General features: G+C 43.5%; 1 protein-coding gene across 3 annotated transcripts in view; it reads left to right on the forward strand.

Annotated features, from left to right (window-relative positions):
- Positions 1-17,872, forward strand: part of Tmem117 (transmembrane protein 117) — a 533,134-nt gene that overhangs the window by 511,217 nt on the left and 4,045 nt on the right. For 2 of the 3 annotated variants that reach the window (XM_004638584.2, XM_023723616.1), the window contains one exon: positions 7,914-8,043. In XM_004638584.2, coding sequence (XP_004638641.1) covers positions 7,914-8,043 — 130 coding nt within the window. Of the gene's footprint in view, positions 1-7,913; positions 8,044-8,682; positions 8,816-17,872 lie in introns of those variants that run through there. The other variant, XM_023723617.1, reaches the window with a different exon arrangement.

The raw sequence follows: 17,872 nt of genomic DNA on the forward strand, positions 1-17,872 counted from the left end.
GGCAGCTCTTCAGAGCCAATGGTTTGCTTCCTTTCCCCTTCGCAGCAGCCGTTAAGATGTTAACCACCTTTCTGTGTGTGCTGGGGAGCTGCATTGCCCTCGTGAGAGTATTGATTTTCCATTATTTCTGGGTGCCCATGATGCAGTTCCATTAGTTGTAAACACTTTTAAGTCTGACTTTTATTTTGTCCTTCACCACATCAATCTGCCGGGTCAGGAACCTGTAAGTGAGACCAGTGCATTTCATCAGCTGTGCTTCCATCTTGGCCTTTAAAGGAATGAAGCTCTCAAGGTGTCTTAATGTAATGCAGTTTGTTTTAAGCACCTCCAGCCAGAGCATGAAGGCAAGCCTGCTTAAAAGTCTTAGAGTCTGCCTGCTTTTCAGACCTGCTCCAGGTTTGGCTTGCTCTCTCTATAGGCACTGAACTAATGCATACTTCTCACTGAGGCATGCTGTCTTCAGAATTAAGTAGGAAAATTTATAATAGCTTTTGTAAGAAGAAACATTGATTAAGAAAGCACATTAAATAATACTATGAAATAGACCCTTAAGATAAACTAGACTGTTGAGCCAACAAAATTTTTGAGAGTTCGTTGGTGTTTGAGAATACACCAAAACATGTCAGGGGCAGTGGTTGGTGCCCACCTGCAATCCTACCTACAGAAGAAGCTGAGGCAGGAGGATTGCAAGTTCAAGGCCAACCTGGGCAACATAGTAGGACTTGCCTCAAAATATGAGCTATAAAAGACTGGGAATGTAGCACAGTGGTTGAATACTCCAAGATCAATCTCTAGTACTACAAGAAAGGAGAGAGAGAGAGAGAGACAGAGACCGACAGAGACAGGGAGAGAGTGACACACATGCAGAGACAGACACAGGCAGACAGACAGACAGACAGACAGACAGACAGACAGAAATAAGAGACGGAGAGACAAACAGAGATAGGGAGTAAGAGAGACAGAAAGTGACACAGAGAGAGAGAGCCAGACAGGCAGGCAGGCAGATACAAACAGACAGTCGGAGACAGACAGACAGAGACAGACAGAGACAGAGAGAGAGTTCTTTAGAACATTTCAGATAAGAATTTGCAGCTTGACTTAGATTTGTTTAAGTGAATGATGGAGTCTGCCATCTTTATTACTAGTTAACAAAGCCCTACTTCAGGAATACCCCAGATCTTCTCCCAGGGTTTTCAATCTTTAAATAGCATATGGATCTCTAAGAGGAAACTCCAAAGATTATGGAATGCATTCACACTCTAAGGGGAAAACCAGTGCATACTAAGAGAAAAATCAGAGTACAGCATATGAGAAAATAGTTGGTACGAAAGGGCACCTAAGAAGCGACCTCCTGCTGCCTTTTCACAGAACCTCCTTCCCTTTTGTCAGAGGGCATCTCTTGTATCCCACCTCGTGCAACATTCCCACGTTTGTCTCCCACCGTGGTGAAATTTACTGTGCATCATCTCCCACCGTGGTGAATGAGCCTTCGCTTTTCTAAGTCACTGGCCAGTTTATACTCTCATCCTTCCCTCTCCACCTGGGCTAGACTTGTCTCGTGAGCTTGTCCACATTTAACTCACCTGGAGCCTAAAAGCACATCTCTGGTTATCCCAGCATGCCTGTTTAACAAGCTCCCCAAACCCTGAAGCCTCACCTCGTAATCTTCACACCTGACCTCTACTCTCTCTCTACTTGGCCATTCTCACCTTGCTTTGTGGTCCTTGTGAAATGACTCGATCTTTCTGTTACCTTGCATGGTTCCAGTCTGCCTCGTTAATGAGAAAAAAGGTAAGCAGCCATTGGGGTAATAATCAACCTCAGGGTACTGTATGATGTTGATACACAAACGTTTATCATGTGGTTTCTTCTTTTTTGCATTTATTTTTTTTTAAATTAATTTTATTGAGAAACAAATAGCAATGAGACAGTTTCAAACCCGGTTAATAGGACAGATTCAATAATTAATACATTGCACATTGTTGTCTTTGTGGTGGTTAGACCTCAGTCCTTGTGTTTTCATTTCTGTGAGACCCAAAACAGATTACTGTATATCTTTAATTTTCAGGATACTGTATTTAATTCATCGATTCAGTAACCATTTGAGTGCTTACTATGGAGCCCTGTTTTAGGTGTGGAGAATACAGCAGAGAACAAAACAGGAAAAAGATTTCTTTCCCTAAGCTTCCTGGCGCTTACATTCTGGTCTGTGTGGGGGCTGCAGACAATAAACAAATAAGCAAAACCTACTGTAGGTCAAGGCTTCCAGGGACTAATTCAGCCGAGCGATACTATGGCAACTTGGCCAACTAGGAGGAGCACAAGGTTGCTGAAGGAATTCAGACACTCCATTTCTTAATAAGAAACAAAAATATCACCCAAAGCATGAGGACGATTTTCAGGCCACCTCTGCTGCTGTCATCTAAAATCCTGTTGCTAGGACACTGCTAAACATAGAAAAGCAAAGGACACTTCACAAGCTGGAGGAATTTTCGGAGAAATAATGTGTTGATATTCATGGGCCTAAATCTAATTCTGAAATATAGATGAGTGGAAATCAACAAAGAAAGAAATATATCTATAAAATTGACCACTGGAATCATTTGAGATTGAATCTATGCCCCTGAAGAGGTCGTATATAAATTACTATGTTGAAAAAATGTTGGTATTGCATGGTAACATTTAAAAAACCTATTGTCAATACTATTTTAAAGGTTTATCGGGGCTGGCGAGATGGCTCAGTGGTCTAAAGCACCTACTTAGAACAAGCTTAGCTAAAGCACAGGGACCACGGTTCAATCCCCCAGCACCACATGCCAGCCAGCCCCGCCCCCTGGTGGGCTGAGCTGGCCGCACACACACAATAAATAAATAAATAAATAAATAAATGTTTAAAAAAAAAAAAAAAAGGTTTATCAGCTGCTCAGTAAAATCTAGCCTAATCTGTCTCTTAGTTTCCTGAAAAGTCGGGTGGCTAACCTTTATCACAACAACACCCAACTTTGGTTCTGATACTATATGGCGTCAGTTTTGTAATCAGTGTCGTTACATTGTCTAGCCTCTAATGCTTCGCTAAATAGAAATGAGGACCTTCATTTGACTTGGAAAATGGAGTGCTAGTCGGGGAATCCAAAACAGTGCTGGCTTCCAGCCTGAATTCCCCGGACTTGTGTGAAATGCTTTTCCTAGACCCTGAGGCGTGGACCTTAAAGGGAAGCCAGCAGAGAATCACGAGTCAGGGATGTCTTGTGCAAACGCTGACAGGTCCTGAAAGTCCATCTACTTGGGAGCTGTGAGTAGTGTGGTGAGCACTGAGTGATACTGCCACAGGCAGGAGCGAGGCACGCTATGTGACAAGGAGGATCAGCTATAGATCAGGAGGCTGCTCATTTATTTTTATATGCAAGATACACGCATCTGAACCAAAATGGACTGTTTCTTATGTATGAAGCATACGGAAAGGCAGAGGTCTGTTAGTACTACACGTGTCATTATGCACTAATGGGAACTGAGGTGGTGCAGCACCACGGGCCTAAATAGGTCTCGGCATTGCCGAGCCGTCCGATAGGCCTCTGCGGTTGTTGCTACATTCAGGAGCAGTGAGAGGTGAGAAAGCTTTCAATCACTGATAACATTTCTTAAACAATACAGTTTTTAATTTCATATTTTCACGATGAGTCTGTCTAGCTTGGGCTTTGTGGCCAAACGTTTTTTCTCATCACTCTTCTAATGTGATGTTTTTATCTTGTGTTCCAAATGTGTTATCTTATATGTCTGCAGAAAGCAAGTCATGGCCGCCACAGCACTCAGGTAGCCCCGTGCGTGCCTGGCCTCGCGGCCAGGGTCCTGATGCCAAGGCTGTCAGTGTCTGCTGTCAGTCACTCACTGGTCAAATCTTTTTACTCATCGCAGCCTTATGAGAAGTCAGCAATTGCTGGGGACAAGTCTCTCATAGAGAAAGAAACTCAAGTCCAGCTTCTTCACATTAGGGTCATATGACTCGAAGGAAAGGCTGTTTCAGTGAGAGATAAGCAGTTGTTTATCAATAAGAACACAGAGAAGGTAAAATCCCTCCGATTCTAAAGGTAAATCAGGAAGTAGTGTGACGTCTGGGGATAGAGGCAGCCTCCCCAAGCAGGAAATATGCGTTATTTGGAGCCAGATAAAACCTGGGCTCTTCTGCATGAGCCTTCACCCCTGTAGACAAGTGGCTTCACTGGTGTGCGACCAATTTTCTCACCTATGAATGGATGTGTTATTAACTTGACTGTGATAATCATTTCATAAAACACACATTTATCAAACGACCACATTATGAGTTTTGCTAAGTACATGAAATTTTTATTTGTCTGCTCTTATCTCACTAAAACAGGAAAATGAGTCCATGACGAGAAGATTTCGGGATCATTCATGTGTGTGCATGTACACAGTCATGCAGGCGCTCCTACAGGCTGTGACGATATTAGAACAGGGTATGGTCTTCATAATTCACACCCCAGGTATCCGTTGGTCTCCTCTATCTTTGGTGGCCTGTGCTTGTACCTCCCTGTGTACATCACAGCAGTGTGGCCCTTCCCCGCACCGTCGGTGAAGCCCACACTTCTGCCTGGAGGTCACCAGTAGGGCTCACAGGCCTTGAGGAAGGAACCAGTAAGCTCCAGGCTCTCCTGTCCTCCTGAGGCCACTGCTCTGTGCCTCTGGGGAAACACCCTCCCTAAGGCCTGGACCAGGCGCTCCTGGTGGACTCAGCTCTGCCTCAAGCGCTGTTGGCAGGCAAGGGAGGAGCTGTGCAAAGCATGGGGGGAAGGAAAGATGCCTTTCTTTCTCCACCGCCATGGGGCTCTGAAAAGCATTTGTCAGCTTCCTCTGCTTCCCCCTCAAAATACAGCTGCCCTTGGAATGATGCAGGAGATCAGCCGTGCTACTGGCCTGACCCCGTCCGCGACTCTTTGCTCTGCCTCCAGAAGCGTGTCCAGTGCAGTCCGGGTTATCTCGGCTTCCCAATGAGCTTGTGAGGTTGGTGTATTCGGTGCCTATTTGTAGATGAAAAGACTGAAACTAGAGACGTGCAGCAATGCCATTCTCTGTCCCTTTCTGCTGCCTTTGAACAGATACCCAGAGTCTCCCTGGCCTCTGTTCTCCACTGCAGGGAGCTCAACATGTCCTGCACAATGGTAGCAAGTATTATTCCCATCCCATGCCAAGTCAGGGTGAGCCCATGCCAAGCCCAGAGTTCCTGCCCATCTAAGAATAATGATGTGAAAAGGTGCGCAGATGAGGAATTGAAGTGTGAACTTGTGAGGCTAGTTGTGAGAGCGAAGGCAAGGAGTTCGGGGATAAAAAGGTTTTGAAAAACGACACATAATGACATATTGGATGGCTCTGGGAGATTTTATGAAAGGGACATCATCTCTTTTTTACTCTCTTCAAATTGTTTTCTTAGTTCACCCTTCCACTTCTGCCACCAACTCTCTTCTCTGATCTCTTCTTAAAACAAAAAGTTAAGCCTCAAGATGAAGAAAGAGGCTCTCTCTCCCCTCTCCCCCTCCACTCCCTGTTCCTTAACTCATGTTCCTGTATAGGTGAAAAATAATTGAAAAACTACTTTTTAGAAAATTGGGTTTTGATCACAGTCCACAAGAAATCTCTGGAGATTACTTTCAAACTAAAACCAATTTCACACCCAGTAGAAAACTTTAGCTCCATGGACGGAAAAGTTAAATAGGAGCATTCAAAAACTGCCTTTCCAGAAAGAAGACAATTGTAAAACACTGGCCCAATTACACCAAGAAGCTTTCTCTTTCCTAAACCAAGAAAGAAAAAGTGAATAACTCCATAGATAATACTGTGTCACTTATCCAGAGCAAGTGAAAGATACTGTTGTATTACAGAGATGCTTTGATGCTTTGGTCCACAAACTTAATTCTTTTCACAATTATGGTCTCAAATCACATTAGATGGGGCCAGCAAGATAGCTCAGCGGGCTAAAGCACCTGCTTAGGCAAGCACAGAGACCGCAGTTTGATCCCTGGCACCACACGTTGCACGGGCTTCACTGCCACATCCAGCTGACCCGGCTAGAGTCTGGTGTGGTGACACACACCTGTAACCCTAGCGTTGGGGAGGCCGAAAGCAGGAGGATCACTATGAGTCCGAACTGAGGAGTAAGACCCTGCAACAACTAAGTACATTAAAAAACCAAAAACAAAAACATGGTAGAAAATAAATGCTTCAAATTCAGTGGTTGGGTTCAATCTTGACCTTACAGTGAAATTTCATTTGGTTTATGTCTAAGTGCATTTGATTTGTGACCAGCCTGTGGAGAGAATTGAGTTCGTGAACTAAGTTACCCTGGTAGTTGTTTTACTTGTCAAGCATACCTTTTCATCAGTTAGATTTTAACAAAAGATTTAGTTATTTATTTTGGTACAGGAAATCGAGCTCACAGCCTCACACCTGCCAGGCATGGCCTGGGCAACTGAGCTTTATCCCAGCCAAAAGATTAAATCCATTGTCACTCCTCTTTGCAAGTATTTTCCAAACAACATAAAACGGACAAAGGCCAGTGCAAGGAAAAAAACGTAAATGCTGCATTTTAATCTCAGCTGTAGCTCAGAGGTGTCCTTACCAATCCATTTTCTAAATATTTTAGATCAAACTGTTCATTCATCTCTAGTGCTTGGAGTTTTCTGAAATTCCCAAATTACGTGTCTATCTGCTGCTGACATCAGAAAGACAAGGAGAGAAATGGATGCACCGCTGATGAAAGGGTGACGCTGCGCCCACACTGAAGGCGCTGCTGCTCACTGCCACCCACGTGCCGTCCCCTCCTCTGGCTGCATCTCCCTGACCTACAATGCTCAGCAGGTCGCACTGACACCCAAACTTCTCAAATGCCCAGGCCCAATGCTATTAGAAACCCTGCATCAGCTGCATTTGTAGAAGCCTTGGATAAATTTAACTGTTTATGTTGAATTAATATAATGAAGGTAACAAATTAATATTTTGTTCATGATGGTTTTACATTCAAGTTGGTCAATTCAATCAACTAAATAGAGGTCTGATTGCTTAGTGGTCATTCAGGTATTAAAAGGGAAATTATGTATGATTTATATAAGAGGCTTGCAGTCCACCTCAGATGTTTCCACAGTTAGTACTGTTCTTCTCATACTAGTGAGCACCTCTAATTTAGATGCCTGTAGCAAAAAACAACTAGTAGATGAGACTCCTACCCCTGTCCTCCTGGTACCTATTTGATTCTGCCTTGACTATGATGAAATAACTAACAGCATCCTGGGAATCAATTCACATGGGCCTTTCCTGCTGTGCTGTCAGTGCCTCCTTCTTTTGGCTTGAGTCGATCTGAATTGCAAAGGGAGAGGACAGGACTCTGGTGTTTGTGAGCTCTGTAACAGTTTAGAGCAGAGGTGATTAATAAAAGCCCCTGGGTATGAGTTGAAGAACTTGGTGAAATTAATCAAAACCTCTTTATATTCTTCTACCATCCGTGCTATTATGGAGTTCATATTGTTGAAAAGTAGCAAAGCAAATTATAATGAATTTACTCTGAATTTATTAACTGCACCTTTGTTCCTCCCTCTAGACGTGGAAGACCAGTTTTCCAGAATGAAAGAGACGCGTATGCACAGATGCAAATCATTTCTGTGTTAATTTCTTGTTCCCACATTAAAGAGAAAAACCTAAGGATCTAAGTTATGATTCAATTTTGATTTTGAATGCATACTGCTATCTAATGTACATAAAATAACCATCAAAGAATGAAACTGCATCCAACAGCTGTCTGCATTTAAATGACTTTAAAATAAGTGCTTATAAAAAGTCAATTTGGGGTGTTTTGCTGCTTAGGAATAAAACAAATCACAAACATGCGTGCTATTGGTTTTCTCCGGCAGGACTGGGAGTTCCCACACTTCATGGGTGATGTCGACGTAAACCTCCCCGGGATGCACACACCTCACATGCAGTTCAAGATTCCCTTCTTTCAGAAGATCTTCAAAGAAGAATATCACATTCACATAACAGGTGTGGCATTTCGCTCGGAGCAGAGCCGGAGGGTCAATCTCCGGGGCAGGGCTTGCTGTAGAAGAGCAAACTGTAGCATTCAGTGTCATGTATTTAATTTTGTCTCTCACTCACTGAACAGCACAAGGTGGTTCCAGGGGGGGTGGGAGCGTGGTGTCTCCAGGGGACGATCTAGGCCACTGGTGACTCCGGCTGTTGCACGGTGAGCATCTAGCGGACAGACGGAAATGGGACGAATGGGGGAAATGACCAAGGCTTGCCTGCTTCACCACCAACTTGCTGTGCAAAAGAAGGATGTCCTCTCCACTCATGTTGCATTGTTGATAACAGCAGATATTCTTTTTAGAATAAAGGAGAGCAGAGTCCTTCGATGGCAGGTCTCGCGTACCTGAATATGAGGTGTGATTTAAAAAGCACAGTGAGTATTTAAGTCTGTTTAAAATGTACTATTGTAGGGCTGGTGATGTAGCTCAGCGGCGCAGCACCTGGCTGGCAAGTGCGTGGCCCTGAGTGGGATTCCTGCTACCAAAAAAGAAAATAGTAACAAAATATATTATTATATAAAAAAAATTGCTAGTAAGCTGCGTTAAAATATCCCCCTCACTCTAGCGTATCTCCTCATTCGCACTGCTTTTGCAGGTAGTTCTAGAAGTTCTCTTTCTGTGTTGGATAGTGGCAGCAGCCCTCCCTAACTGAGTATCACGCCTTACAAAGAAACTCAGCAGGAGGACTTTGAGAACCGCTTCAGAAACCGGCAAGAATGATGGGCCAAGTGAGCTCAGCGATGAGGGAGTATCTCAAAGAAGATTAGCAGCAATGTGTCTTTTACTGTATTTTTGTTTGCTTAAACACACATCAAAACTTTTGGTCACCTTTTATACGATTAGCAAAGAGGGAAGAACCAGTCTTCCACATGGACGATCATTTCTGCCATCTGCTGTGCACCACTCTGCTCTGATCCTGTTCATGGGGCAACTCCTCTGCACAGTTTGGTGTAAATTTTCAACATCAAGCCACTTGCTTCTTTTTTGTTTACTGCTGCGAGCAAGAGGGCAGCACTCAGCGCGCCAGTCAGTTCACATGGCTGTGATGTGATGTACCGCCGTGTGGTAGGTAGACCACCGACATCCGATGCTGTAAAACCTACTTCGGTGACTGAATATGGTTTTGTCTCAAGTAATTTTTTGTGGGTCCCCAGATTGTTTCATTTTCAGATATTTTCCACTTTGGAAATCACTAAAATGTCATTTATAATGTTCTTTGGTGACATCTCATCTAAGAAAAGATTTCCTGGAGTTACATTTTGTACCCATTTTTCCCCAACATCTAGCAAGAAGCAGACAGCTGAATGAGCGTAGATGAAGGGCTGCATTAGCTCCTGAGCTGCTCAGATTCAGGGAGCGAACGTGTGTTTTAGAGACAGTGGCCTAGGATCGCACACCTGCTATAATAAAAACTGCTGAAGAAATCTGTGCTTGTACTGCCGTCTGTGCTGCTGAATAAATATAGCCCAAGTACAGAAACCATCTGAGGACTGGGGGAGAAAGCCTTCTTTTTGCTTTGAGTGTGAGGTGACCTTCTTAAATTGGAGAATGAGCTCATGAATAGGGAAGATGCAGCCAGCTTCTATTCCTATTCAAAATGAATGATGCCCTTCTATTAAATTCACGGGCTAAATCAATCACTTTGAGTTCAAGTCACATAGTGTGGTTTCAGAGTCCCCACTTAATCTCTGCAGCAGGCTACCCTCGTGGACTTCTCAAACAGCCCTCACACACAAGGCATCATCATATCCCTTTGGGTGGGCTTTTGCCTGAACCATCTGCTCCTGCTCTCAGATCTTGTCCCAGGCCGTCACTGCAGTAATATTGTCTCTGACTATGAGAAAACCTGATAAAAATAGACTGCTTAAATGCAGAACACTGGTGTAGGGAAAAAGAAAGCAAAGAATTGGTGAAAAAAATCAAGCTGTTAACAAATGTTTAATTTAACATTATTTTAAGGCACTAAATTAAAATTGGCTTTAGCATATGGTTTTGCTATGTATTCTAAGGTATAGAAGAGGCAACTTCAAGGTTTATAATGTTTAATGTTTACACAATGTGGGATGATTTATTTAAAAAGTTACTACAAAATTACATTTTTAAAAAATTGCATGTGGCACCTTAGAAAGGGGCTATGCATACAGCTTTAGGCTAAAACTGCCTCTATACTTAGAGGTAGATTCAGGCTTCAAACCCTGGTTCCACTCAATAGCATTTTTCAAACCTAAAATGAAAGATTGAATTTTTATATTAGATATTTCACATTAATAAGGGTTTTTTTTTCCAAAAAACAGGAGCATTCTGTAATCAAGGCTGATTACAAAATAATTGCCAAATCTTTAGAGGAACTTTATACACGTAGGGATTCTTGGGTTCCCAAGGACCCAAGACCATTTGGTTCAAGCAAGGCCCCAGGCCTGAGACTTGGGAAAAGGTTCCTCGGGGAATATCCCTAACTTAGAATTGTTCCTCTCTGATTGAGAAGCCACAGTGCAGCCTCAGGAAGGCCTGAATGTCTCCTTGAAATTCATCAGGCAGATAGTGCCCCCCTGGATCATGGGGGATGGCCATGGAGGTTCCAGAGTTTAAGTTCAAAATCAAATGGAGTGGGTGAGAGTTTTGGAGCAGAGGGTTCCACCCATGAAAAGCTTAAAGCCAGTCTGTCCAACGCAGTTTCCGGCTGTGCCCCCCACACTCAAGTCTGGACTGACACTCTCGGGCAGGTGGCAGCAGACTTGGAAGCCGCAGCAAGTCGGCGTCTTCCTCCTCTTCCTCACTGTTTCTGCTTTTCTTTGTTTTCTTGTCTTCAGTTGGAGATTCTGCTGAGGCTGCTCTGTAGTAGCAGCCAGTCCTCTGTGAAGAGCCTCTCACTTTATTTGTTTTGTTTTTAATAATTTTATTGAGAAACAAATAGCAATGAGATAGTTTCAAAACCAATTAATAGCACAGTTTCAATAATTAATGTATTGCACATTGTTGTCTTAGTGGTTATTCATAGTACAAGATGCAAACATGATATCCTGTCCACAAACACTATTAGAACAAATCTTTCTGTTCATTGAATTGAGACAAAGTAACTGTATATCTACCCTAACTATTTTGTATATATAGATACAAAATGGTCCTTCATTTGTATCCCCTTTTTTTGCTTAGTTTTGTCAGAGATGGGTATTCCATTGTCATTTAAATGTTGTAGTCATTTGAATTCAAAAAATATTCCAATTACTATTCCAATTCCTACCCTTATTGTCCAGTAGTCCATAATAGTAGAGGGTTTTCCGTAGGACTGGCAATGTCAGAAGTTGTTCACTTGAGAGCCTCTCACTTTATGTTACTCCATAAGACAATTGTTTCCAGGGGAGAAAACCTCCATAAAACTTTCAAAATACTGCACTGTTGGGGCCGGGGAGATGGCTCAGTGGAATAAGCACTTGCCTGGTGAGCGCAGGGGCATGAGTTCAATCCCCGGTTCCCCAATATATATTGCACTGTTAGGTATTTTAGTATCCTCCGTAACTAAGACCATGCAAATCTCCGTGTGAATGGAAGAAGTTAACATGTATACCATTTTCTCCACAGATTCTTTTTTTAAGAGAGGCTTTACTGCCTTCTTTGATAAGAAAATAGAGTCTCAACCCTGGTGTGGTTACACATAAAGCCCTGTGTCCACCAGTGAGTGTGTCAAAATCACTTGGAGAGCTTGTTAAAAGAACAAAAACAAAACCAAAAATCCTTCAGCTGCACAACCAGGTTCTGGTGCCTGAGGTGTGGGGCAGATCCTGAAATCCACTGTTCTCTCACATTCCAAGGGTCAAGGACCTTTCCTTGAGAAACACTGGGCCCGAGAAACATTTTCTATGGGCAGGATTCCTCTTATCTCAGCTTTCATTATTTTTACATTCAACTGTTAAAATCAAAAGCCAACATGCACAATGCATGTGTAAGGGAAATGGGGTGGCCAGTGAGAAAGGCACATGATAGAGCCCATCCAGGAGCTGGGAAGTCCAGAACAGGGTCCAACATAGAAGGTCTCGAGGCAGAGCATGTATGCAGAATCGTGCTGGTCTGGGTGGCCATGGAAGAAGCCAGGGCCAGGGAGCAGAAGGGGGCCTGCAGAGCCTAGATTGCTTCCTCTGTTCCTTTCTCTGCTTGTGTGTATTCTCTGCATGAGAAGAGCGTAGGCCAAGACATGTAAGGGTCTCCCAGAGCCTGAGCTGTCTCCAGCCCACCTGCAGACACTGTAGTCCTAGGGCTGGAGAAGACAGTGCATCTCGAACCAGTGGAGCATAAAGCCTTCGTGCCGGGCCTCTAGCTGTGCACCGAGTGGTGGTATGGCCCTTGGGAGTTCCTTAACATCCCAGACATCCCAGAGGCTCAATTGTTGTCTGCTAAGTGGAGACAGTAATGGTACTCCTCATGCCCCAGGACCGTGGTGAGAATTAATAACTATGCACAAGGCGCTTAGAGCGCTGCGGGCTGTGTGGTAAGCAGTCCATAAAATTTCACGTTGTTTTTTACTGGACGCTTTTCATTTCATTCATCCAGAGTTTGTGTTTCCTGTCTAATTCCAAAACGTTGCAGAGGGCAGAGACAGAGAGCGCTTGCTTACCATTTATCCCAGTTCTGAGTTCTCTGCCATCACCTCCTGTCTGGAGTCCTCAGGCGCAAGAAAGCCGAGAATGGAAAAATGCTCTCCCCCAGTGAATGACGGTGTGCGTAGCCAGTTACACAACATGGATGTGTTCCCATTGACATTTTAAAAACATTTCAGATTGGAGTATTTTTTAATCCTGTTTCCAAGCTGGCTTTATTTATGTATATCAGAATTAGCTGAAATGGGTGCATCTGTTTAGCTGGTCTGGATCAGATGGTTTGCCGCAGTGTGTATGAGCTTTCATTTTTAGAAGCTGGCTACAGCTTATAAAAATAGATCATCTCTATCTAAAGGTGTGTTAAAATACATCGTTTTGACTCCAGTAACAGAAGGGAGAGCCGGGTAGTGACTAAGTCACACCGGCTCATTTAGCCCACAACTGCTGTTTCTCTCTTGAAGCAAACGCCAAAAGGCGCCGTCTAATGATAGCTTCCGCCCTCTTGCTCTGCCTAGAAGGTGAGTGCGTAGGGGGATTTGAAGAGCGGTGCTGTCTCCGGAGGGCAGGAGAAGAGTGGCTTCCCAACTCAGTCTCAGCAACTCCTCTGAGTCCTATTAAAGCCCATCCCGCTGAAAGCCCTGCCATCTGTCATCTCAGCCAGACAGAGGCAGTGTCCTGCTGGTGGCCCTCATCTGAGTGAGTGAGGCAGGGGAGGGGAAGGCCAGAAGGAAGGCCTGTGCCACACATTCACACTGTTGGCACAACGAGGCCCGCGGGAACCCTCTGGGCACACTGGGAAATGTGCAGGTACACAAGCCTCTGCGCGTGTCTGTGTCTTGTTTCTGTTTCCTGAGGGGCGTGCGGGCCTCGGTGCCATGCAGTGGGGAGAACGGGAAAGATCATGAACGAGGCCCTTTTTTCCCATAGGTTCGTGCTCTCAGAGGCTGTTCCCTACAGGGCTCTCCTGTGTTGATCAGATGAGGGCATGAGCAGGGAGGACAGAGGGCCCCGCAGCGGAATTTTCCTTGTGACCAAATTGGCAAGAGACTTGTTACAAGGAAATACGATGCACCTTGTACACAGCGGCAGTCTCCAAAGATGCTGAATTAATCTAAACTACACCACGGCCTCTTGCTGTTCTCTCAGTTGGGACTTTTTTCCAGTTTCTCCTAAAGTCTTTTCCATTTTCAGTGCATTTGTACAGCTCTGAGAGTTAACTATGTGTACTTATAAAGCACCACTTCCTCTTATTTGTTCAAGGCTCGTCTTCTTCATGCCGTGGTTGCTCTGCCTGTAGCCTGTCGTCCCCACCTGGCGGGAGCTGTTCCCCTTACCCAGCTGAGGGGTCCCATCTTCATCTATGCATACATTGGCATTTTTGTTACAAAGCCCAGCTGCCCTTCAGGAATTGTCTTCACTGCAAAGGAAGGACTTGCAGTGCATAATTACTCGTAATCTTTGTGACAAGACTATTTCGCTTTTCCCAGTTTTCTGGGTTATATGCTACTTTAGCAGCAGCCAGGATCCATCTGTCAGATAATTGTGACACGTGCATTTGATACAAAGCAGAGTCTCGCGATATTTTTCCTAGGCACATTGTCTCACCGTTCTATGTTGGTTGACAGACATTTTTCTGAGTTCGTATGTATCACAATGGTAGGCTATAATCTTCAGGACAGAAATAAATGCAACGCAGTTCCTACCCCCTGGTAAGTCATGGTCTAAGGGTCCCCTCATTAAGTACGCAGGCATGGTCTCTTGATTTTATTTTTATTACAACAAAATGATCTACCAAGCACTGCCTATATTTGTCATAGTGGATTACTTCCAAAAGGAATGGTCTTCCAGCTAGGAAGTAGCAATGACAAGAGAGACACTTTGAGAAGCTACATCCATTTGTTGTTTGAGTCTTAAGAATCTTTATTAATTCACAAAGTAGGACTGGGGAGATAGCTAGATGATGTAAGTGCCTGCTTGGCAAGCGCTAGGACCCAGGCTCAATCCTGGAAGCACATGCACCATGTGGGCCCCAAAACTGGGCGTGGTGGTGCATGCCTGTAATCCCAGTCCTGGGGAGGCTGAGACACGAGGATCACTCTGAGTCTGAGCTGCGTATCAAGACCCTGTACCAAATACATAATTCACAAATTAGTAAGTAAATATCTTCAATTCACTAAATAGTTTCCTCCTGACTTGAGCACTTCCTGCAGTTTCCAGGCAGCCCCAAATTTCCCATGGAGAGATTTTAAAGAGATGCTAATCCCATGACCCCTGTTTTTCCTACTTTGTGTGGAATAAGAAGACATTAAATATGGTAAAGAGGACTAAAAGAAATCTAGTTTTTATTTATCCCAACCTGGCTTCCATGCCATGGCTTCCAGCTGCCCCCTGGCCCGCTGATGATGTGGAATGGCTGGGTGCAGGGTGACTCTTCCATGTCCCTGTCCCCGAGGTCATGCATTGGTTGGACTTGGCCACTGTGCAGTTGACTTGCTAGGCTAAGTAGTGACTCTGCTGAGTAAAGGATTAAAAAATAATGTGTTTCACGCTTGACTTGTTAAAATTAATTCTGTGGTAAACTATTGGCCCCTTATAGGTTTATCCCATAGCTGAGAGAATAACTTTCCCCAAACTGTTGTCATTTGCTATGTTAAGTGAGGATAGTTAATAAAGAATCCTTTTAAAATTAACTCTCCCAGGATTCCATAAACTCCCACAAAGTAGAAAGATACATTTTCCATTATAATATCATTTTTGACAACCTGGAAGATTCATTAAAAGCACAAGACACAAGAAAGAGGTAATCCTACCAACACCACACAGGGATTTCTCATTCAAGCAGACAGTGAGATTTTTCAACAGGGAAATTAATAGCGGTAACGTGTGGATCCTCCCTCCACCTCCTTGCTGATTTACACCACGCTCTGTAGTGGAAACAGCAGCAGGAGATGAAGCGCTTTTGTATGATTAATGCTGGAGCACTAAGCCCCTTGTTCCTCTTGGTCGTGCATTCTGAGCAACACACTGGGGCATGGCTGTCGCTGCACAAGCACTTCATATTCTTTCCCTTTTCATATTGTGCGTCATTGCAGGGACTCAAATTTTTTCTTCTATGGCAAACAGAGCTTCTCAGAATATACATTTTTTCAGGAAACCTTTCTCCACCTCAAACCTGTGTATTCCTGTGTATTTTGCTCTGATGGTGAGATTTTTTTCAGTCCACCATAAAACGTAAGGTTTAGGTGATTTTAATTTCACAGACTCATCAAAGACACCTTCAAGGCTGTGAAACACCTTCAGGATCACACAGCTCAACTCCTTCACAATATAGACCAGAATTCGGAGAGGCTGTGCCTGGCTTGGTCTCCCGCCTTACCACAGCCCACAAGGTGAAAGAATGTATTGTTTACAGAGGTGGAAGCATTAATAAACTAACAAAACTGTGTGAGGACAGTGAAAAATTGGATGATAGAGGAAAAGATGCACACTCTTCCTCTGGACAGATCGATAAATGGATCTGAAGTCATGGGGCCATTTCTCCTCCCCTGTAGCAGCTCTGAGGGGCCATGGCGGTGGGGGCAACCATCATACAGGAGCCTCAGAGAGCTGAGGGTGTGACTGTCAGCAGGTGACAGGAGAAGCAGGTCCTTCCCACTGGGCCGCCCACAGTCCCACGTGACCTCTCAGATGAGCAATTGAGGCACCATCCCCTGTTGTTCAGCCCCAAAATGTTTGTGTTTAAAAAACATTTTCTCGGGGCCAATTTAGCACAAGCCATAAATAAGCTACTAATTGCAAGAATTTTGTTATGATGAAAAGCTGGCTTACAAGGTCAGTACATACAGTTCCACACTGAGTCCTTCTGAATAAGTGGTCCTGCGCACTCTGCCTGTAAGTGGGAATGCCTAGCAATTCACGCCAATTTATCCAAACTGGGATATCCAATAACCTCCATAAAATAACTCTGTTACAACCTCAGAGTGCCTTTCTTTCCCTCTGTTCTATTGCCAAGAGCTGATGTTACCTGGCATGACAAGGAAATTGAGAAATAAAACCACCCAACATTTTTGGCAAACAATATACTTCTGAAAACTTCCAAATATCACCTCTCTTTTTATCCTCACAAAAAAATCCTCTGAGATTATTAAGCTATTATTCTTCACTTGACAGAAGAAAAAAATGGACTCTTCCTGATAGTAGGATTTGGGAAGAAAGGAAGAATCATAAAACTAAGAGATACTTAGTTCAGTTCCCTCACTGGAAAATAAAATATCTGTGGCCATGAGAGGCTCAACAGGTTACCTAGGTTAGCACTGTTTTGGCATCAAGGTAAGACCCCTGCCTGCTGATTTTCAGCCTGAAACTTTTGTCACTAATGTTTTCCCCCTCATAAACTGGTAAAGATGTTGGAACAGTTGGATCTTTTCCCTGAAGTTAGGGGATGGATGTTCAAATTGTTCCTTCCCCACCCCATTGTCTAAATAGTCAGACTTCAGGGGATTTGAGAAACAAGATGCCTCTTCTTTAAAAATTAATTTTATTGAGAAAGAAATAGCAATGAGACAGTTTCAAAATAGGTTAGTAGGACAGTTACAATAATTAATACATTGCCTATTGTTGTCTTCGTAGTAGTTATTCATAGTACAAGATGCAGACATGAAATCCTGTCCAATCACTATTAGTACAAATCTTTCTTCTCATTGAATTAAGAGAAAGTAGCTGTATATCTATCCTATTTTGTATATGCAGATATAGATATATGCAGATTTCTAATCATATTCTAATCATTTCTAATCATATTTCTAATCATATTCAAAAGGTAGATGCTCTAAAGTAATGCAGAGAGGTTTTCTAACACAAACTCTCTAACACATTAAAGTATATCAATGTTTATGTTTTCACATTATGTAAGACATATAACCAAGAGAAGTAAACAGTGAAGTTTATTTCTATGTTGATTATAATATAAAAATATGACCCACTATCTACAAAGACATAAAAAGAAAGGAAGGACACAGGAATTGGAGAGGTGGGCTGTAGGGGTTAATAGAAAGGGAACTCTCTTTCTAAACCTGCCATATGCAATGTTATGGTTTGTGGTCCCCACAAAGCCTAATGCAGTCATGGTGAAGGTTTGTAGAGTTTGTGATTAATTCATGATCCAGTGTAGGGATTGCGGTTGTGGTGCTACAG

This window comes from Octodon degus, unplaced genomic scaffold, assembly GCF_000260255.1.
Source record: "Octodon degus isolate 3935 unplaced genomic scaffold, OctDeg1.0 scaffold00100, whole genome shotgun sequence".
In the NCBI taxonomy this organism is placed as follows: domain Eukaryota; kingdom Metazoa; phylum Chordata; class Mammalia; order Rodentia; family Octodontidae; genus Octodon; species Octodon degus.